This window comes from Rhincodon typus, chromosome 15 (genome assembly GCF_021869965.1).
Source record: "Rhincodon typus isolate 14 chromosome 15, sRhiTyp1.1, whole genome shotgun sequence".
Taxonomy (NCBI): Eukaryota; Metazoa; Chordata; class Chondrichthyes; order Orectolobiformes; family Rhincodontidae; genus Rhincodon; species Rhincodon typus.
In genome coordinates this window covers 29,682,657-29,708,186 of record NC_063346.1, presented here as the reverse complement: position 1 = coordinate 29,708,186, position 25,530 = coordinate 29,682,657, and the positions used below count along the sequence as shown (strand labels likewise).

Below are 25,530 nucleotides of genomic sequence, written 5' to 3'. Positions count from 1 at the left end.
AATCATTAAACCCCCTCAGAAACACAGAAAACCCATATGCCACAAGTTTAAGTTCAAAAATCCAATCTCAAATATAAACTATATCAAAAGACATATATGTCACATACCTTACAACACATACAACAGAATGCAATTAATGTCACATCCAACTAGGACACTACTTACTCCTGTCATCAAACAAATCTGCGTAACCTTAAATTAGCTTATATAGTTGGATTGAAACTAAATCCAAGTCATACCTTTACTTGTTCTTCCAACTTGCCCAAACGCACATTGCCTGCTACAATCTTGTTTAAAACTCCATGTTTCTCATTTGTCAGGCTTTTGGTCTGTAGCAGAAATGACATAGGAGAAAATTAAGGTTGAACACTAAAAACTTTGAATAAAAATGATATGAGGAGGACAAAAAAAAGGCTAAGTCAAGGAGAGTTTATTGTAAGAAAATCCAACCATTTGTGCCAGCTGTTTGAGTCACATAAGTTCGGAAAATCTTGGGTTTGAAAGTTTGCGAATTGGGTAGAGGAACAAGTAAGGACAAGAAAGTATACAAATTTTTGCTCATTGCCCAGCAAACCTTTTTTCTGTATCAGAGAAACGAAGGTGGTGTTTGGTAGTGTTTTGACCAAAGGCTAGTGGTTTCAGTTACAAAACACGTCAATATTCACAGTTAAAGCTTAAACATTAATAATAACTATGCTGAGGATATGCCTGCTAAATAAATCAGCTCAAACTCCTTAGAAGGGAAAGGGTGAAAAGTCGCAAAAATATAGTGAAGCTAAGTTTTAATATATGAACACATTTAATTCTAAATGCTCTGTTTTAAGAAGAATGATGTTTTCTTGAATATCTGGTTTGAATTTCTTCCAACTGCAAATGAATTATATTAAAAGTACCATTAGAAAACATAGTTTGTATGTTTTGTAAACTGATATTAAAGACAACACAGTGCACCAGAATATTAACATTGATCACCGAAAGAAAAAGTAAAAATAACAAAAAGTGAAATTGCAAAAAGTGAAATAGCTTTATAAGAGTAAATCTGCAGTCTAGGGCTAGATGTCTTAAAGAATGCATTAAAATAGCAGAATGTAAGGAACAAGAAAAATGCAGCAAATCAAAGTCAGAACCGTAAGAAGTTTTTAGTTGTTAGATAGGGCACACGAATTACAAAGAAACGGAGGAAACACACCCATGAAGAGATATGAAAATGTTAAATTTGATTTCCTGAGAGGAGGAGTTAATCAGTAATCAGTTGAGATGGCAATAGGAATAAGGGAGAGGGAAAGAAAGCTGTAGGATTGAAGCCAACATTGGAGCCTGGAGAAATCAAATTAATCCTGCTCTCTCTGGCCTACAAGGGGGTTGCTATGTAGGCAGTCTCCAGCTTCAGATCTTTTGCCAGGCCACGCATTGAAATGCAGTTAATTTTTAAGTTATAGTAGTGATGAAGTCTTGATTTTAAAAAAATACCAGGAATGGGTCAGGTTGTTTTATCCTAATATCCTAACAACCTGTTGACTCTCTCCCAACTGATATCATGAAAAACATTTGACAGGAGTATCGCCTCTAGAGAAGGAATCTTTAATATTACTCACCACATGTACAAGTTGATCACGTTCATGAGCGGTCTTTTCAGCAAGACCAATCAAGTTTGCCAGATATTGGTGAGCTGCTATTTCTTTCTCCATGGCCTCTTCTGCTTGCTGTTTCAGAAGACCTATCTTCTTCTGTGCTAGCCTGTGAACCAGATTATTTTTGTGGGATCACTCATTGAAAATTCAATTATTGTATCTCTTGCACACAATTCTTTTACCCTTTTATCTACCCACAGTAATAACTGCACATGGCCACATTTGAACTATTGTACATAAATCACAGTTTATTTTTAGTTGGAGCTGGGAAGTTGAAATATGACAAAACTTTTCTCTGTCCTAACTTGTCTGTCCAAATTAATAATGGCTGGTTTTCAAGCAACTTAAGTCTGCATCTCTTTGCTTGATTATTTCTGGCAATAAATGTAAATATGATTAAAAAAAACATGCAACTAATCATGATTTCAGATCATCCAAAGCTGTCTCCATTTAAGGTACAATTATTGACTCCAAATCACCTCCATCACAAATACCACCTTAGTTCACACCTCTGTAATATCAGATAACTCCATTTTCATCTGAACCCACATTTTATCAAAGCACTTCTTGATGAAGTTGTTAGCACCACACTCAATAATTCAAATGTTCTACTGGCTAAACTTACATCCTCCATTCAATACAGATTTCAAAAAATTCCAACATACTGATCTCTTTATCTTACCCCGTTCCAAGTTCCCCAATCCTTCAAATTTAAAATTTATTTCCAATATTTAAATCCCATCACAACCTTGTCCTTCAGTCTCTGTAACCTCCTTCAGCTCCAAAAGCTCCCTGAACTCTCCCTTCCTCGAACTCGAGCTTCTTGTACTTAATTTGTCCCTTCATACCATAAATGGCAACGGTACTTTCAACTGCGTTAAAAATCACTGTCTGGAACATCCTCCCTTAGGCACTTAGTCTCTAACTCCATTAATTAGAAGATCATCCTTCCTTTTTAAGACCTAATGATCAAAACAAAGATTTTTGCCATCAATCATAATTATTCCTTCTTTGTTTTGACATCTGTTCTACCCTACTCCTTTGCAATGCTCTACAGAAATCTTTATCAAATTAAAGATAGTGTATAAATGCATTTAATTGTTCCTGTTTCTAATTCTGAACTGCTGCCAATATCTTAAGTCTGATTCTAGCCTATAGTCAGTTTCTGAGTGGAGATAATAGTGGGCATGAAATCAAGAAATTTTAGTGTGTTGGCTTTGACACAATTTCAATATTAATTCCAATATGTGACAACGGATGTGGTGCACCCCACATGACACAATCACAACTTGATTTTTTAAAGGGGCAATTCAAAGATGACATTTAGTGAAGTTAGGAATTCGTAGCAATATCTCAGATTTTAAATCTGAACTCTGGTTAGTTAAAATTGTGCTTTGATTTAATAATACCGGCCTCAAAATAATTGCTGGGTGCAAACAGGAACTGAAAAAAGGCAATCATCTGCCCCAGCAACAGAAAGAAGAACCTGCTGTCGTCAGCTAAAAAATATAGTTGCGGACATCTATCGCAAGAGTTATTTTAATTACCTAATTGGATCAAGAAAGGTGCATAAAGTTGAAAATTCACTGACATTTGAAACTAGATGGTGGCGGAGCAGGACACTCCAGCAGAGCTTGTCCGCTCTGCCCATTCTTCTTCTTTTCCTCTTCCTCTTAGTTCCTTTTTGTCTTCTTCTTCTCTCTGATGACTCCTGGCCTCCGGCAACAATGCCCAGCCTTCAGTGAGCAACGATTCCTGGCACTCTGCCGACGACAACTCCCTGCACTCTGGCGAGTGACAATTCCCAGCAGCCTCCTGGTCTGGTGCAGTGGCCTCCCGGCCTCCTGCAGCAGCCTCCTGGCATGGCATAGCAACCTTCCGATTTGGCACAGCAGCCTCCCGGCGTGGCATGGCGACCTTACGGCCTCACAACATGGTGTCTCGTCTACGTTGTCTGGAGCCAGTGTGGACCGGAAGGCAGGTGCCAATATGGTCTGTTGTACTGAACTTTTATTTCTGCACTGCTGGACATTTTATTTCTCTTTTGTCTAAGATCTTGTAACTGAAGAAGCTGTGTCTAGGTACTTTTGTATCGAAGTTGGCATTGTAATTGGCAACATATAAACTCTTCACTATACTCATTGAGTATGTGAGACAAGAAAGGCTCTTCTATTCTGTTCTCTAGTGCATGTCACCGTCCTTTCAACTCTGTCAAGTATACTCCATTACATTGCTCCTCTGATCCACTTCACTTACAAGAGCATCCATTGTTCAATTTCTAGACATTTCTTTGCATTCCAATTATCCGTCCACCATTGCTAGTCATCACAATCCTTTTGCTATGTCTGATGCATCTTTCTGTTAATCATCACTTAATGCATTGATTCCATCTGGTGAACATATTTCCTTATAGCCACTCACAGGGCTATTCTTGCTCCCATTGTAGAAGCACAGGCAAGAATTTAAAGGGAAAGGAAGAGAACTGCATGTGGCTCATCACAGACAGCCTCTTTCTTTGCAGTATTGGCTGCACAATGCAAATCAGCAACATCTCCACATTCCTAACCTTTGACCATGGACAGACCAAGAACAAAATCTTGTGAAGTTCCTGGGAAAGGGGACCCAAGGCAGCCGTAGGTACTTAAGTTAACAGGAGGCCAGAAAGTAGCTTCCCAATGGCAGGATGAAACTACAGCAAATTAAGCTTCTTAATGGCATGTGTCGGGAATATCTTTTTAATATATTTGCGTGTCATGCAAATTATCTTATTACCTATATTAAAAGGTAAGTTTGCCAAAATTATGTGTACCTTTCCAAACAAGTTACTAGTGAACAAATAAAAAAGCCTCTGATTCACAATGCTTAAACTTGGTATGTACCAGGCCATCTGCTACCTTGTTCACCACTCAATTAATCTGTCTGTATCTCTTTGCAGCTTTGCTCGGTATTTTCTCTCATAACTTTACCAACCACCGAGGATTTATATCATCACCCAACTGACATACATTATTCCGTCTCTTCACCTAAGCCATTAATACAGTTTGTCTACAGCTGAAGTATCAGCATTCCACTTCTTATAACCTACCACCCTGAAAATATCCCATTTATGCCTGTTCTCTGCTCCCTGCCCATTAACCAATCCTCTATCCATGCTAATTTCCAAGGACCGAAGTTAGGCAAAATGACCTACTTTAGCCCTCCCTCCTTTCTTGAAAAGCAGTGTTCCATTTGACAACTCCAATCTGACAGGACTATTCCCAAATCTCAGGAATTTGTGAACATCATAGACAGCACATCTACTAATTCGGCAGTCTTGCTTTTCGAAACGTAGGGTGTAGGTCTTCAGGTCCTATGGATGTATTGAATTTTAGTCCTTCACGTTTCTTCAACACTTTTTCTCTGATATTACTTATTCTTAAATGTTCTTACTCCTTTTAGCCTTTGGGTTACCCTCTATTTCTGATATGCTCCTGGAACATATGTTCCATGAAATTTCAGACTCCCAACGCTTGGCTGTGACTCCAAACACCCATCATTGAAGTCACAGTCAGGGCTCTTATTTGTTTAAGATTGCTTCAATAGAGATATAAATAGGAAAAGGCTGAAACTCTCGCGGTAGGGTAATCAGGTTCATACTTATAATGAGTAAGTATCTCTGCAAATAAAATCCATGAAAGTTACTAAAGTTAAAAGTAGATTGACTCCAGTCCTAAACTTCACTACTGAGGCTTTCAGGACTATAACAATGAGGTGTCAGGCAGAAATATCCATGAGGAGTAACCAGATGCATCAGGAAATAGAGAGAGAGTAATATAACTAGAATAAAGAACAGTTCAGAAATAAGAAAACCCAGACAGGAAGCAAAAAAAAAAAGCAGGCTAAGATGGATTTGGAGTTCATGCACGCAAATACATGGAGCATGATTAATAAGGTTGGTATGATGCAGACATAAGCAAGGACTATGGTTTAGCATCAAAACAGAGGCATGGCTTAAAGGAGGGGTGATTGGGAACTTCATATTCTTGGTTACTGGTATTCAGCAAAGATAGGGAAGGAATAAAAAAAGCAGGGGTTTCAGTATTGATCTAAGAAACTAGCATGCTACCTCAGCACTACAGAAGGATAATATTTGAGCAGTCAAAGACAGAAAAAAGAATTAAAGAACAAGGAAGCGGCTATTTTGATAGTGCTTACTATTAGCCTCATGTAGTGGGGAGAATATAGAGGATCAAATGTGCAGGCAAATTTCATTATACAAGAACTACAGAGTATTAATAATGACAGACTTCACTAAACCTAATATTGACTGGGATATTGACAATGTAAAAGGAAGGGTGTAGGAACTCCTTAAGTGCATACAAGGGAATTTCCTTAACCAGTGTGTTTCCATCCAATGTGTAAGGAAGCGGTGTCAGAACTAGTTCAGGGAAATTACATGCAGTGTGCTTCTGTGGGAAAGCATTTGAGGAAAGTGATCATCATCATAGAATTTATAATAATTAAAGTCAGAAACAGATAAAAGCAAGCACAAAAAACTCTTAACCAGAACTGGCAAGTTGGGATCAGGGTTCTATTTTTAATATTTTAGCCTACCACCTGTCACTGTCCTAAAATTCCCCATTGGTCTATGTGTTCGTCATGTAGGGGTTCAAATCTTCTCAACGGTTCCTGGCTAAGCACCCAACTGCTCTCTGCAAGCTGCAAGTTGCTCAGAATGCCATAGCAAATATCCTCATGCACACAATGTCTCAATGTTATCATTCCCACACTTTAACATTGCACTATGAGATCACCATGCTGTAATGAACTGACTTCCAAGTTACTTGTTCTTACTATCCTTCCAACACTCGAGTCTAACAATTTCATCCAGCCATGTCTGTATGTGAATGCTCGGCTCCATAAACTCGAGATTCTTGAATTCATCATTAATAGCTGTTCTTTCTGCTACTGCATTTTGCTCACCGAAACTCCAATACACCACAGTATTGCCCTCACTATTGCAAAAAGTTCTTCAGACCTCTTCCTCATGACTGTGCCTTTACCACTTTATCTAATCCTTGCTACCTTGTTAGTAGCATGTACCACTTGTCCCCATGCAAAGTAGTTTGAGAGACTCTCCTGCTTGTTGCAGTTTAGCTGGTTATAGCACTAAGCTAGCAACCTAGAGGCCATGACTTCAAACTCCCTTACTGTATTTTATACAAAGGCCCAAATGGTTCAGCAGTACACTCGAGAGGGAATCTAACATTTTAGCCCATCTGGTACATGTGACCCTCAATGTTGTGTCACATGGCTTAGCAAAGCACAGAGTTGCACGAAAAAAAATAGCTGTCATGTGAGGACAGAATCATGTACAACCGTCATGGCCAACAATATTACATAAAGAATGGCGACTTGAGCAAGGCACAATACAATTGTGCACAAACGAACTATTCCTCACCTGGAATCAGCACCTCTAATTTAACAGAAAACCAAAAAAGTAATAAAGCAAAATGAGATATATTAAGCATATAAAAAGTCAAAGATAAAATTTCCTTTCAAAATATATATCACATGTAAACCAGAATTCAGATTTAGAAATCTTAATATAAAGTTCAATGCAAAGTTATTGATTATCTATTCATTCACTCTACCTGTTTGACTTCTGTGCTACCTGTAGCTCTGCTTCTAAAGTCTTATTGTCAGCTATTAATTCTGTCTTTTCAAGGAGTAAGCTCTTCTTTTCAGCTTGCAAAGATGCAATTCTTCCCATCAATTCCTCCACTTCTACATGGTGTTTCTCTTGTTCCAGCTGTAGTTTCCTATCAAAGAGAAGGAAAAACAATTGTCTCACTGGTAGTCCTCTGGAAAATGGGAACATGATTGATGAGCTGCTTCAGGTCACACAACGAAGCATTAGTTACAGAAAATGTAGCTTGTGGCAGTTAAATGGCTGGATCAAAATAGATTCTTCTTAAGCCAAAATTAATGTATTGTGCTCAGTTTTTTTCAAAGTCTTGCAGACAACACAAAGTTGACTGAGAGGGTTAACTGTGAGGAGGATGCAGAGATGTTTCAGAGTGATTTGGACAATTTAAGTGAGTGGGTAAATACATGGCAGATGAAGTATGATGTGGATAAATGTAAGGTGAACCACTTCGGAAGCAAAAACGATGAGGGAGATTATCATCGGAACAGTGATAAGATGGGGAAAGGGGGAGGTACAATGTGACCTGGGAGCCCTTGTACACCATTGACTGAAACCAAGCGTGTCCAGCAGAGGGCGACAGTGAGGGAGAGGCACCACTGTGGTGCATACATTAGAGCCTGGAAGCAGTCACCTCTACTGAAGAGCAGATCATTGTGGGCCTGGTATCAAGGACTACCTAAGTCCCAATCATTACATCAATGCAGTAGTTCCCATCCTCTCTGCTCCTCTAACCAAAAAAGCAATAAGAGACACCTCCGGATCCAACGCATCATCCTCTGGCACTTCCGCCATCTGCAATCTGCAATTTGACCCCACTACCAAAGACATTTTTCCCTCCCCACCCTTATCTGCCTTCCAGAGGGACCACTCTCTCCGTGACTCCCTTGTCCGCTCCACACTCCCCATCAGCCCCACCACCCCCAGCACTTTTCCCTGCAACCGCAGGAAGTGCTACACCTGCCCCTACACCTCCCCCCTCACTTGCATCCCAGGCCCCAAGAAAACCTTCCACATCAAACAGATGTTCACCTGCACATCTGCTAATGTGGTATACTGTATCCGCTGTTCCCGATGTGGCCTCCTCTACATCAGGGAAACCATGTGGAGGCTTGGAGACTGCTCTGTGGAACACCTATGCTCGGTTCGCGACAAACGACTGCACATCCCAGTCGCGAACCACTTCAACTCCCCCTCCCACTCCTTGGATGTCATGTCCATCCTGGGCCTCCTCCAGTGCCACAACGATGCCACCTGAAGGTTGCAGGAACAGCACCTCATATTTCGCTTGGGAACCCTGCAGCCCAATGGTATCAATGTGGACTTCACAAGCTTCAAAATCTCCCCGCCCCCGACCACATCCCAAAACCAGTCCAGCTCGTCCCCGCCTCCCTAACCTGTCTGTCCTTTCTCCCACCTATCCACTCCTCCCACCACAACCTCCACCCCCACCTCTTACCTACCAGCCTCATCCCCGCCTCCTTGACCTGTCCGTCTTCCCTTGACTGACCAACTCCCACCCTAACTCCCCACCTACACTCACCTTTACTGGCTCCATCCCCGCCTCCTTGACCTGTCCGTCTCCTCTCCCCCTATCTGCTCCTTTATCCATCTTCCATCCGCCTCCCCCTCTCTCTCTATTTATTTCAGAATCCCCTTCCCCTCCCCCATTTCTGAAGAAGGGTCCAGACCCAAAACGTCAGCTTTCCTGCTCCTCTGATGCTGCTTGGCCTGCTGTATTCATCCAGCTCTACACCTTGTTATCTCAGATTCTCCAGCATCGGCAGTTCCTACTGTCTCAGACAGACATGCTAATTTGTTGGTAGCAGAGTGAGAAGTAAGGCTTTGGCACGATAGGCTTCGGCGAGCAGCAGCTCAGCTAAGAGTACAGGTAAGCTCAGGTAAAGTCCTATTAACATTCCTCTTAATCTTAGAGCAGTTGAGATGGCAGTTAGGGCAGTGACACGCTCCTATAGCAGGATGTGGGAGATGAGGGAGACCTCCATTGTCCCCGATAACTACACCTGTGCGAAGTGCACGCAACTGCAGCTCCTGGGAGACTGTGTTAAGGTGCTGGAGTTGGCGCTGGCGCTGGATGCACTTAGGATCATCCAAGATGCTGAGCGCATCATAGATAAGAGTCTTAGTGAGATGCAGGCAGAGAGTAGATAAGTGATCACCAGTAAAGGCAAAAGGAGGAGGTACATTGTGCAGGAATCCCCTGTGGCCATTCCCCTCGAAAACAAGTATACCGTTTTCGATACTCCTTTTTTTTTCGGGGGGGGGGGGGCGGGGGGGTAGGGGGTAGGGGATTGACCGATCAGGGGAAAGCACCAATAGCCAGGTTGGCGACGCTACAACTGGCTCTGGCATACAGCGGGAAAGGGTAAAAGTAAACAGGACCTTCGTGATAGGAGATTCAATAGTTAGGGGGACAGACAGGATATTCTGTGGTCGCCAACAGGAATCCAGGATGGTGTGTTACTTCGCAGGTGCCAGGGTCCAGGATGTCTTTGGAGTGGCTGCAGAATGATCTCAAGGCGGAAGGTGAGCAGCCAGAAGAGATTGTGCACGTTGACACAATTGACATAGGCAGAAATAGGAATGAGGTCCTGCAGAGTGATTATAGAGAGCTAGCAAAAAAGTTAAAAACCAGGACCTTGAAGGTAGTAATCTCCGGATTACTTCCAGTGACATGTGCTAGTGAGGTTAAGAATAGGAGGATATGGCAGGGGGATGGGATCCTTAACAGCATGGAGGCGATTTCAAGGTTGGAAAGAAGAAACAGTAATCAGAAATAGCATGTTGAAGAGACAAGTCAGGATGGAACAGGAGAGGGAGTGAGGAGTGCCTGTTGGATTAAATTGCATGTATTTCAATGCAAGAGGGCTGACAGGTAAGGCCAATGAGCTCAGGCTGTGAATAGTTACGTGGGCCATTTGAGAAACATGGCTAAGGGAGGGACAGGACTGGCAGCTTAATGTGGCAGGATACAGGTGCTTTAGGCGAGACAGAGGGGGAGGAAAGGGGGGGGGGGGGGGAGTTGCATTTTTGCTTAAGGGGAGTATCAAAACAGTAATGAGCGATGAAATAACTGAGGGATCATTCAATGAGGCTTTGTGGGTGGAACTAAGAAATAAGAAGGGGATGGTGACAGAATTAGGTTTGTCCTATACGCCCCCAAATAGTCAATGGGAATTAGAGGAACAAATATGAAGGGAGAATGGGGAGACTTGCAGGAGCAATAGGGTTGTCATAGTGGGGGATTTTAATTTTACTAACATAGACTGACACTGCCATAGTGTTAATTGCTTAAATGAGGTGGAATTTGTTAACTGTGTTCAGGAAAGTTTCCTTAAACAGTATATAGAGGGTCCCACTCGGGAAGGGTTGATTGAAGTAATTTGTTTGCAGGCAAAGGGACCTCTGGCAAGTGGGAGGCCTTTAAAAGTATGATAGCTAGAGTTCAAGATCTTTATGTTCCTGTGAGGGTGAAAGGCAAGGTTGGCAGCAGTAGCGAACTCTGGATGACTTCAGATATTGAGACTTTGACCAGGAAAAAGGAGACATGACTCAGGAGCAGGCATCTGGGATCTAGGGAGTCCCTGGAGGTATGGAGGCGATACAGAAGTTTACTGAAAAAGGAAATCAGGAGTGTGAAAAGGGGGCATGAGATAGCTTTGGCAGAGAAGATTAGGGTGACTCCAAAGAGATTCTTGAAGGATGTTAAAGGAAAAAGAATAACTAGAGAGAGAACAGGACGCCTCAAGGACCAAAGTGGACATGAACGCAAGGTCCTCAATGAATACTTTTCCTCTGTGTTTACCATGGAGGAAGACATGAAGACTTGGGAACTTGGGAAAGTTAGTGGCGATATCGTGGGGACAGTCTATATCATAGTACAGGTGGTATTGGAATTACTAGAATGTATGAAGGTGGATAAATCTCCTGGTCCTGACTAGATATATCCAAGAACCCTGCAAGAGGCTACAGAAGAAATTGCGGGGGCCCTGACTGATATATTTGCATCATCGTTGGCCACAGAGCGAAGTCCCAGAAGACTGGAGGGTAGCGAATGTTGTGCCCTTATTCAAGGAGAGCTGCAAAGAAAAACTTGGGAATTAGAGACCAGTAAGCTTAACATTTGTAGTAGGTAAGTTACTTGAGAAGATTCTGAGGGATAAGATATACATGCATTTGGAAAGACAGTGTTTAATTGCAGTAGTCAGCGTGGCTTTGCACATGGGAGATCATGCCTCACAGACTTGTTAGTTAGAGTTTTTTGATGAAGCAACCAGGAAGGTTGATGAGGGCAGGGCAGTTGACAGAGTCTATATGGATTTCAGTAAGGCCTTTGATAAGGTTCCACATGGTAGGCTGCTCTGGAAGGTTAGATCACATGGAATCCAGGGAGAGCTGGAAAATCGGATACACAATTGGCTTGACGGTAGAAGCAGAGGGTAATACTGGAAGGATGCTGGTCTGACTGGAGGCCTGTGACTAGTGGTGTGCCTCAGGGGTCGGTGCTGGGCCCATAGCTGTTTGTTATTTATATCGATGATTTGAATGAGAGTGTACAAGGCATGATCAGTAAGTTTGCGGATGACACTAAAATAGGCGGTATCGTGGACAGTGAGGAAGGTTTTCAGATTTTGCAGCACAATCTTGATCAGCTGGGAAAGTGGGCCGAGAAATGGCAAATGGAGTTTAATATAGATAAGTGTGAGGTGTTGCATTTTGAAAAGTCAAATCCAGGTAGAAGTTTCATGGTGAATGCTAAGGCCTTAAGGAGTGTAGTGGAACAGAGGGACCTTGGAATTCAGGTGCACTGTTCTCTGAAAGCGGAGTCACAGGTAGACAGGGCAGTGAAGAAGGCTTTTGGCACACTGGCCTTCATCAGTTAGACCACTGAGTATAGAAGTTGGGAAGTTATGATGTAGTTGTACGTGATATTGGTGAGGCCACACTTGGAGTATTGTGTTCAGTTTTTGTCACCTTGCTATAGGAAGGATGTTATTAAACTGGAAAGAGTGCAGAAGAAATTTACAAGGATGTTACCAGGACTCAAGAGACTGAGTTACAGGGAGAGATTGGACAAGCTGGGACTTTTTTCTTTACAGCGTAGGAGACTGAGGGGGGATCTTATTGAAGTGTATAAGACCAGAACAGGCATGGATAGGGTAAATGCACTCAGTCTTTTTCCCAGGGTTGGGGAATCGAGGACCGGGGGGGGCATCAGTTTAAGGTAATAGTGGAAAGAATACATGGGAACCTGAGGGGCAACTTTTTTTTTTTTTTTTTAAACACAGAGGGTGGCATGCATATGGAATGAGCTGTCAGCAGAAGCGGTTGTGGCAGGTACATTAATAACACTTAAGACATTTGGACAAATACATGGATAGGGTAGGCAATGGCCTAGTGGTAATATCACTGGACTGTTAATCCAGAGACCCAGGTGATGTTCTGGGGATCTGGGTTCGAATCCTGCCACTGCAGATGGTGGAATTTGAATTGAATAAATATCTGGAATTAAGAGTCTATTGATGACCGTGAATCCATTGCCGATTGTTGGAAAAATCCAACTGGCTCACTAATGTCCTTCAGGGAAGGAAACTGCCATCCTTACATCTCTGGCCTACATGTGACTCCAGACCCACAGCAATGTGGTTGACTCATAACTGCCCTCTGGGCAATTAGGGATGGACAATAAATGCTGGCCTAGCCAGCGACGCCCTCATCCCATGAATGAATAAAGAAAAAATATAGAAAGGTTTAGAAGGATATGGACCAAGTGCAGGGAAATGGGCTTGTATGATTCGACATTTTGGTCAGCACGAGCCAGTTTGGGCCAAAGGGCCTGTCTCCGTGCTGTAGGTCTCTATGACTCTTTGTGCAGCAGGCAGTGAAGAAGGCAAATGGTACATGTAGCGAAAGGATTCAAGCACAGGAACAAGGGTGTCTTCCTGCAATTGTATACGTCTGAAATAGTGTATGTAGTTTTAGTCTGCTTATCTGAGGAAAGATGTTTTGGCTTTAGAGGGAGTGCAACAAGGATTTATCAGACTGTTTCCTGGGTTGACAGGACTGACATATGAAGAGAGACTGGATCTGTCAGGACTACACTAACTGGAGTTTAGAAGAATGAGCAGTGATCTGATAAAAACCTATAGAATTCTATCAGGACTAGGCAGGATAAAGGCAGGAAGGATGTTCCCGATGACCATGGAGTCCAGAACCGGGGGTCACAACTTAAAGATACAAGGCCATTTATGACTGAGATAAGGAGAACTATCTTCACTCAGAGTGGTGGAATTCTCTGCCACAGAAAGGCATTGAGGCCAAAATATTGAATGTTTTCAAGAAGTTAGATATAGTTCTTAGGGCTAAAGGGATTAAAGGGTTTGGGAAGAAAATGGGAACAGGGTACTGAGTCAGATGAATGAGCCTGATCGTTTTGAATGGCAAAGTAGGCTCGAAGGGCCTACTCCTACTTTCTGTTTCTGTCAAAGATGAAACAAGGTCACTCACATATTATTTTGGATGGGAAGCACATCATATGGGATCAATGAATCCATGAATCTGGTCAACGTGGAGAAAAGACAGTGACCTTGAGTTCACTGGATTTAAGGTAAAGAGAGTTATTTTAATTCTGTATTGGTAAAACTATTTTGTAAATAAATGTAACTTGTGAAATTTACGACAAATTACGACTTTCAAAAACAAAGTACACTTGTGGATATAGGATATGGATATGGCAAAAGGACATGAGAAGACACTATACTTGAACTGTTAACCTAATTTCTAAGTTTACTAGTATATACTCCATATGCTTATGTTTCCAACATTTCCTAGTTTTATTCAAGAATTTGAGCACACCTTGTTTGAAATTATACTTGAGCAATCTAAATGCATTCTTTGAGTTATTTTATCACCACTACACTGGGATTAATTCCTTGTATTTTACATAATTATGACAAATGCTCATCTAAAATGTTTGCAGTATATTTTCATCCCTTCTTCACAAATCCTTCTGCATATAAACCTGAAAGATTTCTTATTTCTAAATGTAAATTTTAGGCACTTGAGCAAATGCAAAAAAAGTACCCTTTGAGATCGTTCACCATTGCAGTATGGTCATCAATTCTCACTCTGTCATCAAGAGTTGCTTTAAGTTGGTCATACTTTGAGGAAAGTTTGTTCAACTCTTGTTGAGTCTCACGTAATTCCTTTTGTTGGCTTTGTTTCTCCGATTCCAGCAGCATCAATTGTTTAGTCAATTTTGACACTAATATAAAAATAAAAATATAGGTTGAGACATTTGGTAGTCTGTCCTTGATGCGAATCGAAAGGAGTGGTCAATAGCTTGAAAAGCTTCAGAAGATGGTGCACCTAGTCTGAAGCTGAAGTAAAATGGTAGCATGAGATAATGATGACAAATGTCACAATGCAGATGTATCACATTTCTAAAATTTTAGAACATTCAAGCTTGCGGTATGACAGTGAGTAGCAAAAACAATTGCGTAACTGAGTTGCAAACCTTTAGGCATTCTTGATGTAAATTTAAAACATTATAAACTAAATAAAATGTTCAAGGCAAAAAAACAAACAAAATATGAAGGGAACTTCATGATAAAGCAACAGTGAAATAAAATAAAACTGGCAGAAATAAGTAAAAGATAACCTGAAGTCTACTGATTGACAGATATACACTACGAGGAGGGGAGGTGAAGAAAGACACATCTTAGCAAGGAAAGTCTTCAAGAAGTTCAAGTGGGCTGGGACTAGATGTTAAATTAGGAAGAATTCATTCAAAGATCAGATTGTATTGTATATAGACTCACCTTCTTGTATGTGTCTGCTGTGACTGCTTTTTGCTTTAGCTTGCTGTATCTCTAGCTGCTCCATCAGGACTTGGTTTTCCTCCAAAACCAACTTTGCCTGATCCTGCAATTGATTCCTGGAAAAACAAAGTGGAAACCCCTCTCATTATCTATAACGTAACGAATCCTATGAGCAAGAAGCTATCAGCAACATTACAGTTACATTACATTTTTCAATTTCAAAACGACCAACTGGACTGCCATTTTTTGTGAATTGATGATAATTTTGTGTAAATAAATGGTTTACAAATACAAAGGGAAGGTGGTGTAGCCAAATGTCACTGGATTAATAATCCAGAACCCCAAACTAAAGTTTTGGGGCCATGGGTTCAAATCCCACCATTGTGGATGGTGAAACTGAATTCAATGGAAAATCATTCAAAGAACCCATCTTGTTCACTAATGTCCTTTAGGGAAGGAAATCTGTCATCCTTACATGGTCTGACCTACATGTGACTCCAGAACCACAGCAATGTGGCTGACTTCTAACTGCCCTCCCTCTGAGTGATTAGGGATGGGCAATAAATGCCAGTCAGCAACACCCAAACTCAATGAAAATAAAAAAGACAACAAATTATGGGTGACAAACGGTAATTCTATGATATTAGTTTTAGAGGGTAAACAGGGCTCAAGGGAGAAAAGACAGAATCAAAGTATAATCCCACACAAGCTACTGAATGTCTCACAGCAAGGTCAGGGCTGGGAAACTTAACATTCAGAGTCACCACTGTCCCTATCATATGGCAGGAGACATGTATTTTTAAAAATTTTCTTCTATGGAGATGCAGTGATATATATCACTAGACTAGTAATCCAGAGCCCCTAGAAATTCTGGGGACATTGGTTCAAATACTACCATGGAAGATGGTAAAATTTGAATTTAAAGATAGTCTAATGACAACCATTGTTATAAAATAACCCATCTGGTGTACTACTGTCCTGGAGAGAAGGAAATCCGCCTTTCTTGGTCTAGCCTACATGTGACTCCAACCCCATAGCTGTATGGTTGATGCTTAACCACCCCCTGAAATGGCCTAGCCAGCTACTCGGTTGTATCAAATTGCTATGAACAAACTGAATGGACCACCCGGCATCAAACTAAACACTCGAAACAACATTGCAAATACAACCCCATCAACTTGGCAAATTTCCCTTTACCAACATTTACAGGCTTGTGTCAAAATAAGAACTATCCCACAACAAGTTAAGCAATAGCCTGACATAGTCATTATCATACATTAAACGATATCCCAGACACCACCACAGTGGAGGACATACATATCAACAGCACCATCCCTAGGTTTGGCGAATCAAGTAGGCCCCTGTGCTGGCACCATAGGCACCTGGGAGGAACTGGAAACCAGGGTGAGGATGACCTTTGAATAGGTGGAAGTGGAACCATGCAATCTTTTGCTAATTTCCAGATTAGTTTGAAGGCAGCAGTATTAATGCAAATGAGCTTCATGTAGAGCCACAATGAAGGGGAGGGGAGAGGAGACTGCACAATGTGATTTGTCTGAGGGGAGGGGATTCCGCCATACTGTGATTTACCCGGGCTCTGAACTCACATAACGACTGTTCTGACAAACAGAGATATTGGACTAATGGTATACAGTTGGGAGTTGCCATGGCAGTCCTCAACATTAACTCTGGACCACATGAAATCTCATGGCATCAGATTAAAAATGCAGAAGTAAACCTCCTGTTGGTTACCTCCATTTCGCTGATGAATCAGTACTCCTCCATGTTAAACACACAACTTGGAGGAAGTACTGAAGGTGCCACAGAATGTTCTCTGGCTATAGACTTCAATGTCCATTCATAAGAGTAGTTCAGTGGCACCACTACAAACAAGGCTGACTGAGGCCTAAAAGACATAGCTTTGAATCTGGATCTGCAGCAGATGTTGAGGATACCTAGAAGAGGGAAGCATTCACTTAAGCTCTTCCTCACCAATCGACTTGTTGCAGTCGTGTCTGACCATGATGGCATTGGTATGAATGAATACCACACAGTCATTGTGGAGATGAAGTGCAGTCTCAACATCGAGGATATCCTTGATCGTATTGTTGTCCTTGTGCTAAATGGGACAGTGTTTAACAACTCAAAACTGGGTATCCAGGAAGTCCTGTGGGCCACATGCAGAGCAGAATTTGTATTCAGCTAGAATCTCATGGCCTGGCATATCCCTCACTACAACATAATCATAAAACTGGGGGATGAACTCTGGTTCAATGAAGACTACAGATGGCATAATTAAAAATATGGTGTCAAGTTGGTGAAGCAACAACACAGGATTACGTGCATGCCAAACAACATAAGCATGTAAGTGACAGGCCTAAGCAATCTCACAACCAATGGATCAGATCTAAGCTCTGCAGTCCTGCCACAGTCAGTCATGACTGGCAGTGAACTCTAAGTGACTCAGTGCAGGAGGCAGTTCCACAAATATCCCCACCCTTGATGACAGGAGGGGAGAGTGCAAAGACAAAACTAGAACATGTGCATCCATCTTCATTCAGAAATGTCGAGTGGATGATCCATGTCAGCCTCACCCTTGTCACAGATACTAGTTTGCAAGCAATTCAATTCAGTTCATGTGATACCGAGAAATGACTGAAGGCTCTGTATACTGTAAAGGATATAGGCCCTTTCTGGCAATAGTACTGATGATTTTTGCTCTAGGACCAACTGCACTCTAACCAAACTGTTCAAGGACAATTACATCTCTGGCACACAATTTGAAAAATTGCACAAATATGTCCCTTGCACAAAAAGCACGATAAATCCAATCTGGCCACTTACATCCTTAGCAGTCTACTCTTTGTCAGCAAAACGATGGAAGGGGTCATCAACAGTGCTATCATGCCGGTATTGCAAAGGAATAACCTTGAGTTTGGGTTCCAGCAAGGTCACTTAGCTGCTGACCTTACCACAGTGTTGGACTAAACATGGACAAAAAAACTGAACTCCAGTGGTGAGTTGAGAGTGACTAACTTTGACATCAAAGCAGTATTTGATTAACTATGGCATCAATGAACCCTAGCAAATTAGAGTTGAGGGAAGTCAGGGAGAAAATTCTCTGCTGGGGTTGCAGTCAAACGTGGTACAATGGAAGATAGTTGTGGCTGTTTGGAGGTCAATCACTTAGCCCCAGTACATCACTGTATGATTCTTCAGGGTAGTGTCCTAGTTCCAGGCATGTTCAACCACTTCAGTAGTGACCTCCCCTCTATCAGAAGGGGAGGTTTGGAGACGTTCCCAATTGATTGTACAATGTTCAACACCTTTCTCAACTTCTCAGATAACGAAGCAGTCTATTTCCATATGCAGCATCTGGACAACATCCAGCCTTGAGATGAAAAGCGGGATGTTAAATTCATGCCACACAAGCACCAGGCAATGATCATCTCCAAGACAAAAGAATCTAACAATCAATGGCAATAGAATCAAAGAATCCCCCGTAATCAATATTCTGTGGGTACACATTGGCCTGAAAATGAAATGAGCCACCCATTTAAATACTTTGGCTGCAAGAACAGGTCACAGGCTAGGAATTCTCAGTGAGTAACTCACCTCCTATCTCCCCTTTGCCTGTCTACCATCTACAAGGTACAAGTCAGGAGTGTGATGAAATACTCTCTATTTGCCTGGAGGGTGCAGCTCCAACAAAACTCAAGAGACTTGACACCATCCAAGACAAACATGTTTATTTAATTGGCACCCAATGATTACCTTCAATATTCATTTGTTTCATCATCAATGTACAGTGGCAGCAGTGTGCAGCATCTACAAGATATTCTGCAGAAATTTACAAGGATCCTTTGACAGCATTTCCAAAATCCACAATCGCTATCATCGAGGAGGACAAAAATAGGAGGGATCATCACCACCTGCAAGTACTCCTACATATCGCTCATTATTATGACTTGGAACAATATCGTCCTTCTTATATTGTCATTTGGTCAAAATCCTGAACTTCTTAACAATGCTGTGGTTGGGCCCAGGCTCCAAAAAGGCAGCTCACCACCACCGTCTCTACGAAAATTTGAGATGGGCAATAGATGCTGGTCTAGCCAGCAAAGCCCACATCCCATGAATGAATAATAATAAAAATAAGAGTTTGCAAAATCCTATCGAGGAGGATTCTTAGGTCTGTCTCGCTGAAATTGCGGCTTCTTTTCTTCTATGTTGCAGTGTCTTTCTTTAGCTAACACTATTAAACATTCTGTTAGAAGACTTCATTTAAAAGTGGCACAAAATCCAGTGCCGTTCTGAGACCAACCAACTCGATCACCCAAGGATTCTGGTACTTAGATCCTACTGCCTGAGCTCACTTCTGCATTTTTCAGCCGTGTTTGTCATTTGGAAGATTTAATTTCAATTTAAGGACATGTCCATTATAGTATTCCAACTATTATACAGGATTCATGCAACAATTTCACTAAGGTACGCACAGAAGAGTTAAACCAACAGGCTTTGACGGTCAGCACTTCAAAGTACAAATGCTGATTTGGGGTGCAAAGTCAGCACAATAAATTTTTGAAATTTCAGCACTTAATGTTTCTGCTAATCTTCAAGGCACTAGTAAATGACTAACAGGCTATATTGACTATAATTCAAAGCTTCTGACATATTTTTACTTAGTATGTCATACCACTCTTTGCTGCTAACAGCACCATTTCTTTCACGTTGTTGATGAAGCTGTTCATTCTCCCTCACCACCTCTTCGACTCGAGCTCTGAAATTCTTCATTTCCTCCTGTGAGTAAGTAAGAATATTAGAGAAGCGAGGAAGAATCAGGAGAAAAGAGTAGCACCAACAATATAGGGAAACCCCAAAATCTTCTATGGGCAGATAAATAGTAAAAGGGTGGTAAAATACAAACTGTAGGGTCAATTACGGATCAAAGAGGGGATTCACACATGGAGGCAAGGGGCATTGCTGCGGGTTAAAGAATATTTTGCATCAGTCTTCACCAAGAAAGTAGATGTCATCCAGTCCATGGTGACAGAATAGGAAGCTCTGTCAGTAGAAGGGTTCAAAACTGATGAGGAAAACCATGTTGGATACGCAATCGATACTTAATGTTCACAAGGCACCAGCACAAGATGAGATGTATCTAAGGATATTGAATGAAGTGAGTAAAAATTGGAGGGATACTGGCAATAATCGTCCAGTCTTTCCTAAACTCATGATCACTGGAGGATTGCAGAAATTACATACTTATTCAAAAAAGGTTGGAAGGATAAGCCTAGCAGTTAGAGATTAGTCACATGAACTTCAGTGGTAAGGAACTTTTAGAAACAATTATTCAGGATACAATTAATAGTCACATGGAAGAAGATGGGTTGATTAGGAACAGCCAGCATGGATTTCAAAGGGTAGATCATATTTGATTAATTGGCTGGAATTTTTTGAAGAGGTAACAGAATGAGTTGATAAGGGTAATGCTATTGACATGATGTACATGGACTTTCAAAAGGCATTCAACATGTCATAACATAACAAATGTCTAAAACAGGCTAGAGTTTACGGAATAAAGGAACAGGAACAACATGGATACAAAATTGGCTGAGTAATAGGAAAGAGAGAGTAGTGGTCAATTGATATTTTTCAGGTAAAAAGTTTGTAGCAGAGTTTCCCAGGGACCCTTACTTTTCCTAATATAGTAATGATCTATATCTTGGTACACTGGGACAATTCCAAACTTGCAGATGATACTAAACTTGGAAGTGCCATAAACTGTGAGGACAGTGCAGAGCTCCAAAAGGACATAAACAAGTTGATGAAGTAGGTAGATAGGTAGCAAATGAAGTTGATGCAGAGAGTGGTGAGGCAGAACATGGAAGTTCAGTAGGAAGAACATGGACAGTCAATATAAAATAAAGACTACAACATCTAAGCAGGTGCAGGAACATTAGGGCCTGGATATATATTTTCACAGATCGCTGAAAGTGGCAGAATAGGTGCAGAAGATAGTTAATAAAGCATACAGTATAACTGGCTTTATTAATAGGGGCACAGATTGCAAGAGCAAGGAGATTCTGCTAAGCTCATTAAAGACGCCCGTTAGACCCCAGTTGAAGTATTGTTTACGGTTCTGGGTGCCACACTATAGGAAGGACGTGAACATACTGGGAAGAGTGCAAATAAGCTTTAGAAATATAGTCCCGGGAATGACAAAATTCAGTTATAAGGTTAGGAGTGTTTTCTTTGGAAAGAAGGGGGATAAGAGAAAATCTGATAGAAGTTTTCAAGATCATGACAGGTTTGGATAGAGTAGATCATAAGAAACTGCTCTTGCTCATAAAAGTATTGAGAATGAGTGAGCACAGGTCTCAAGGGATTTGCAAACATAACAAATATGATGTGAGAAAAGTACTTTTTCACACAACAAGTGGTTCATGTCCATAAGGGAATGCGCCGCCTAGGTGTGGTGGAGGCAGAGTTAATTGAGGCATTCAAGAGGGCATTAAATGATTATTTGAATAGAAACAACATGCAAGTGTATGAGGAAAAGACAGGCAAATCCCAGTCTAACTCATAACGCTCACTGGAGAACCAGTGCAGACATCATGTGCCGAATGGCCTCCTTCGGCATCATAACAATTGTGATTCTGAATGTTCAAAGATCAGATGCAGGAATTAGGAATAACCAAAGACAAATAAGCATCTGTGTTGTTTCCAAAATCAATGTGTTTTTCTGAATTGTAATTATCAAGTAGGAAAAGAATATGACCATTGTTAAATATTTGGCAATGTTAATACTTGATACATAAGAATGCATATTCAAACAAATTTATATTTATACAGAGTCCTTAACATATTACGTTTTGCAAATGTGGAAAAAACATCAAGCAGTTCTGAATAAAAAGGCAGATTTTTATTTATGGATTAGATGGAGATAGCAAAAGAGATTTCATTTCTAGAATAGAAAATTTAAACATATTCATGGTAGAATACAGAAGGGATCTAGAAAACAGGTCAGAGTCAGAGAGTGGAGGACATCAGCATGCTTGCAGAGAGTACATAGTTAAGGTGGAAGAAGACTATGGAAAGAATTGTATACCAAGTCAATAATCAATGCTGATACTTAACATTCAATTCAATAGAAAACTAAAACAACCTTGTAAGTTACAGAGGACTGAAGTGTAAGTAAAAAGAACTTTCTGTGAGACATGACGAGTTGTCAGTAGTCTAGAGATAACTGAAAAATGTTTCACTAGTGAGTCAAATCATGAGCAGGAGGAGGATTAGGAAAAAGCACTACTCAGATGACCATGTGAAGTGACAAATAAGCCATTGCAGAAGGTGCACTGGCTACCTTGGACAGATGGAGGTGGAACCAATTGAGAGTAATATCACAGACGTAAATCACAGCAGAGAAGCTGAGAAAAGATGGAGTGATCACCTGTCTCAAAATCCAGTGTAAGAGATAATGGGTTCAATTTTCTTTGTTTATTAAGCTGGGTAATGAGGTGAGATGAGAACAAAGTTGTAAAATAGGTCACAGGACCTGGACGCAACACATTATCATTTCAGAGAGAGCTTTCTGGAAGCTAGCTGCCCAGCATCAGTGAGTAGCAAACTAAGCATACTAATAAGTCAGGAAGCATCTGTGGAGAGAAATCAGAGTTAATGTTTTGGGTCCAGTGATCCTTCATCATTAGTAAAGAAGGTTCTGAAGACGGGTCACCGGACCCAAAACATTAACTCTGATTTCTCACCACAGATGCTGCCACACCTGCTGAGTTTTACCAGCAATAGAATCATAGAATCCCTACAGTGTGGAAACAGGCCCTTCGGCCCAACAAGTCCACACCGACCCAGAACATGCCACCCAGACCCATCCCCCTATAACCCACCTAATTTATACATCCCTGAACGCTATGGGCAATTTAGCATGGCCAATCCACCTAGCCTACACATCTTTGGACTGTGGGAGGAAATTGGAGTACCCAGAGGAAACTCACGCAGACACTGGGAGAATGTGCAAACTCCACACAGACAGTCGCCTGAGGGTGGAATCGAACCCGGGTCCCTGGTGCTGTGAGGTAGCAGAGCTAACCACTGAGCCACCGTGCCGCCTTATGTCTCATCTCCATCCTAAATGGTCTAACCAGAATCCTCAGACTTGAGGGGATTGGTTCTGGACACACCCACATTTGTCAGAACTGCAGCGAAAACGGTCGGTCGGTCAGTCAATCTCTCAACTGTCCTGCCATCAACCTGGTAAACCTTTGCTGAGCTCCCAAGAGCAAATTGTCTCCAAATGTCTTAAGTTTTGCAATTTTACCCTCCTCTAGTTCCTTTGGCAGCTCATTCTATATACATATCACCCTCAGAGTTGCACCTTAGTTTCCCTTTTAAATCTTTCCCCTCAACTTAAATCTATGCCCTGTAGCTTTGGACTCCCCTACCCTGGGAAAAGTTCTAGGTAGTAGTTATCAACTGTACACTTTCACTTACCACTTTGTTAAGCCACTGGCATGTGAAAGAGTAATCACTTACAATAGAAGATAATACGAATCTGTGGATGGTTTCCAAAGACTCCCTACTTTTGAGAAATTTCTCCTCACTTTAGTCTTAAATTTGTGCCCCTTTATTCTGAGCCTGTGTCCTCTGACACTAGACTGTCATGAAGGGAAACATCTGAGCATTTACCCTGCTAATCCCCTTAAGAATCTTAAATGTTTCAATGAGATCACCTCTTATTCTTCTAAATTCCAGTGAGTAGTAGAGTCCCAATCGCTTTAATCTTTGCTTGTAAGACAAGCTCCCCCATACCACAGATCATCCTAGTGAGCTGCCTCCAATGAAATACTACCTTTCCTTAAAGGTTTTCTGTTTTTGCTTTTGTTTCTCATTTCCAGCATCTGGAATTCTTTTGGTTTCTTTTATATTTAATAAGTCAGTTGAGGGAACATTGACGGTGCTGGCAGGATCTTCCCACACACAGTACATTTTTAGCCAAGGTATAAAATTTAAAAAGTGTGTATATGTTCAACTGCAGACTTAACTAATTCGAAAACTTCAGTCCCACAGACAGTTCTGGTCACCAAATTACAGAAAGATTGATTGTGCTGGAGAGAAGATTCACTAGGGTGTTGGAGGAACTTGAAAATTTTATCAACTTTGAAAGATGGGATAGGCTGAAGTGGTTTACCTTGGAACACAGGAGGCTAAGGGAGTAACTAAATTGAAGTGTATAAAATTATGAAGGGTTTAGATAGGGACAACCTATGTATCTTAACAGATTGGTCAAAATCCAGTGGACGTAAATTTAAAGTAGTCCTTGTAGAAGCATTAGAGGGGAGATGAGGAAACCTTTTCTCACACAGAGAAAGATACAGACTTGAAAATACTACCTGAAAGAATGTAGAAGCAGGAACATTCATCACATTTAAATGTACACAGAAATTGACTTGCAGAGCCGTGGTTTAATGTGGCTGTAGACTTGGTGCAGGTTTGTGGCATAGGTGGGTAATCCACGTCAACCAGCAAGACATAATGATCAATGGGCCAGATGACCAAATTTTCTAGGATTTTTCATGATTCCATGAGGCTGGAATCTAGCAGGAATTTGAAAGCATCCTTTCAGTGGAAAGCCGTGGAATCATCAATCCTTCCACTCAATTAACCCAGCTTACTCACTTTAGATTCAAACTGCAACAGCCACAAACCTTACAACTGTGGTCACGTACAATTCTTAAGTCATCACATTGCTAAAAAAGTGAACCCGCGTTTTGAGGTACCCTCCTGGTCTCTTGCCTGCCACAACAGCACACATCTGTCCAAACAGGGCTGGTACTTAGATATTTCTGTGATTCTCCTGTTGGGCTCTTGCTTTCATGGCTCACCAACCATTCTTAATTAAGACAGGGATCCCTGAGGCAGCTTCCTAATTGGCCATCTCCCAGAATGATTGTGACTAACATTACAATATGAGAAATCACAAGACACCAGGTTATAGTCCAACAAGTTCATCTGAAAACACAGCTTTTGGAGCCTCACACCTCCTTCAGGTGTTAATGAGGTGATATCAGACACAGAATTTATAAGTAAAAGATCAAAGAGTCACACCACTCATGAGGATGTATTAAACAAATCTAAGATGCTGTTAAATCTTTAATCAGTTAGAAGGTTTTAATTGATTAATATGTATATGTAAATCCCCCAATTCCTTTCAAGTCACCACCCTGAGAGAACTAAAGGTTTTATCAGTGTAAAGAAAAGGTGACAGTTTAGGTCAGACAATGCATGGTGGGTGTGAGGCCTTGTTTAGAATCGTTTGTGTTTTGGTTTGGAATCAGACTGGTTTTAGTTCTAA

The 25,530-nt window shown here is 41.3% G+C and overlaps 1 protein-coding gene across 1 annotated transcript in view; it reads right to left on the bottom strand.

The window, feature by feature from the left end:
• Positions 1-25,530, bottom strand: part of cep89 (centrosomal protein 89) — a 76,410-nt gene that overhangs the window by 31,040 nt on the left and 19,840 nt on the right. Inside the window, exons 7-13 of the mRNA XM_048605979.1 lie at positions 23,364-23,443; positions 19,855-19,958; positions 15,159-15,274; positions 14,422-14,602; positions 7,265-7,432; positions 1,596-1,737; positions 240-329 (exon numbers count right to left, since the gene is read on the bottom strand). Coding sequence (XP_048461936.1) covers positions 240-329; positions 1,596-1,737; positions 7,265-7,432; positions 14,422-14,602; positions 15,159-15,274; positions 19,855-19,958; positions 23,364-23,443 — 881 coding nt within the window. The remainder of the gene's footprint in view (positions 1-239; positions 330-1,595; positions 1,738-7,264; positions 7,433-14,421; positions 14,603-15,158; positions 15,275-19,854; positions 19,959-23,363; positions 23,444-25,530) is intronic.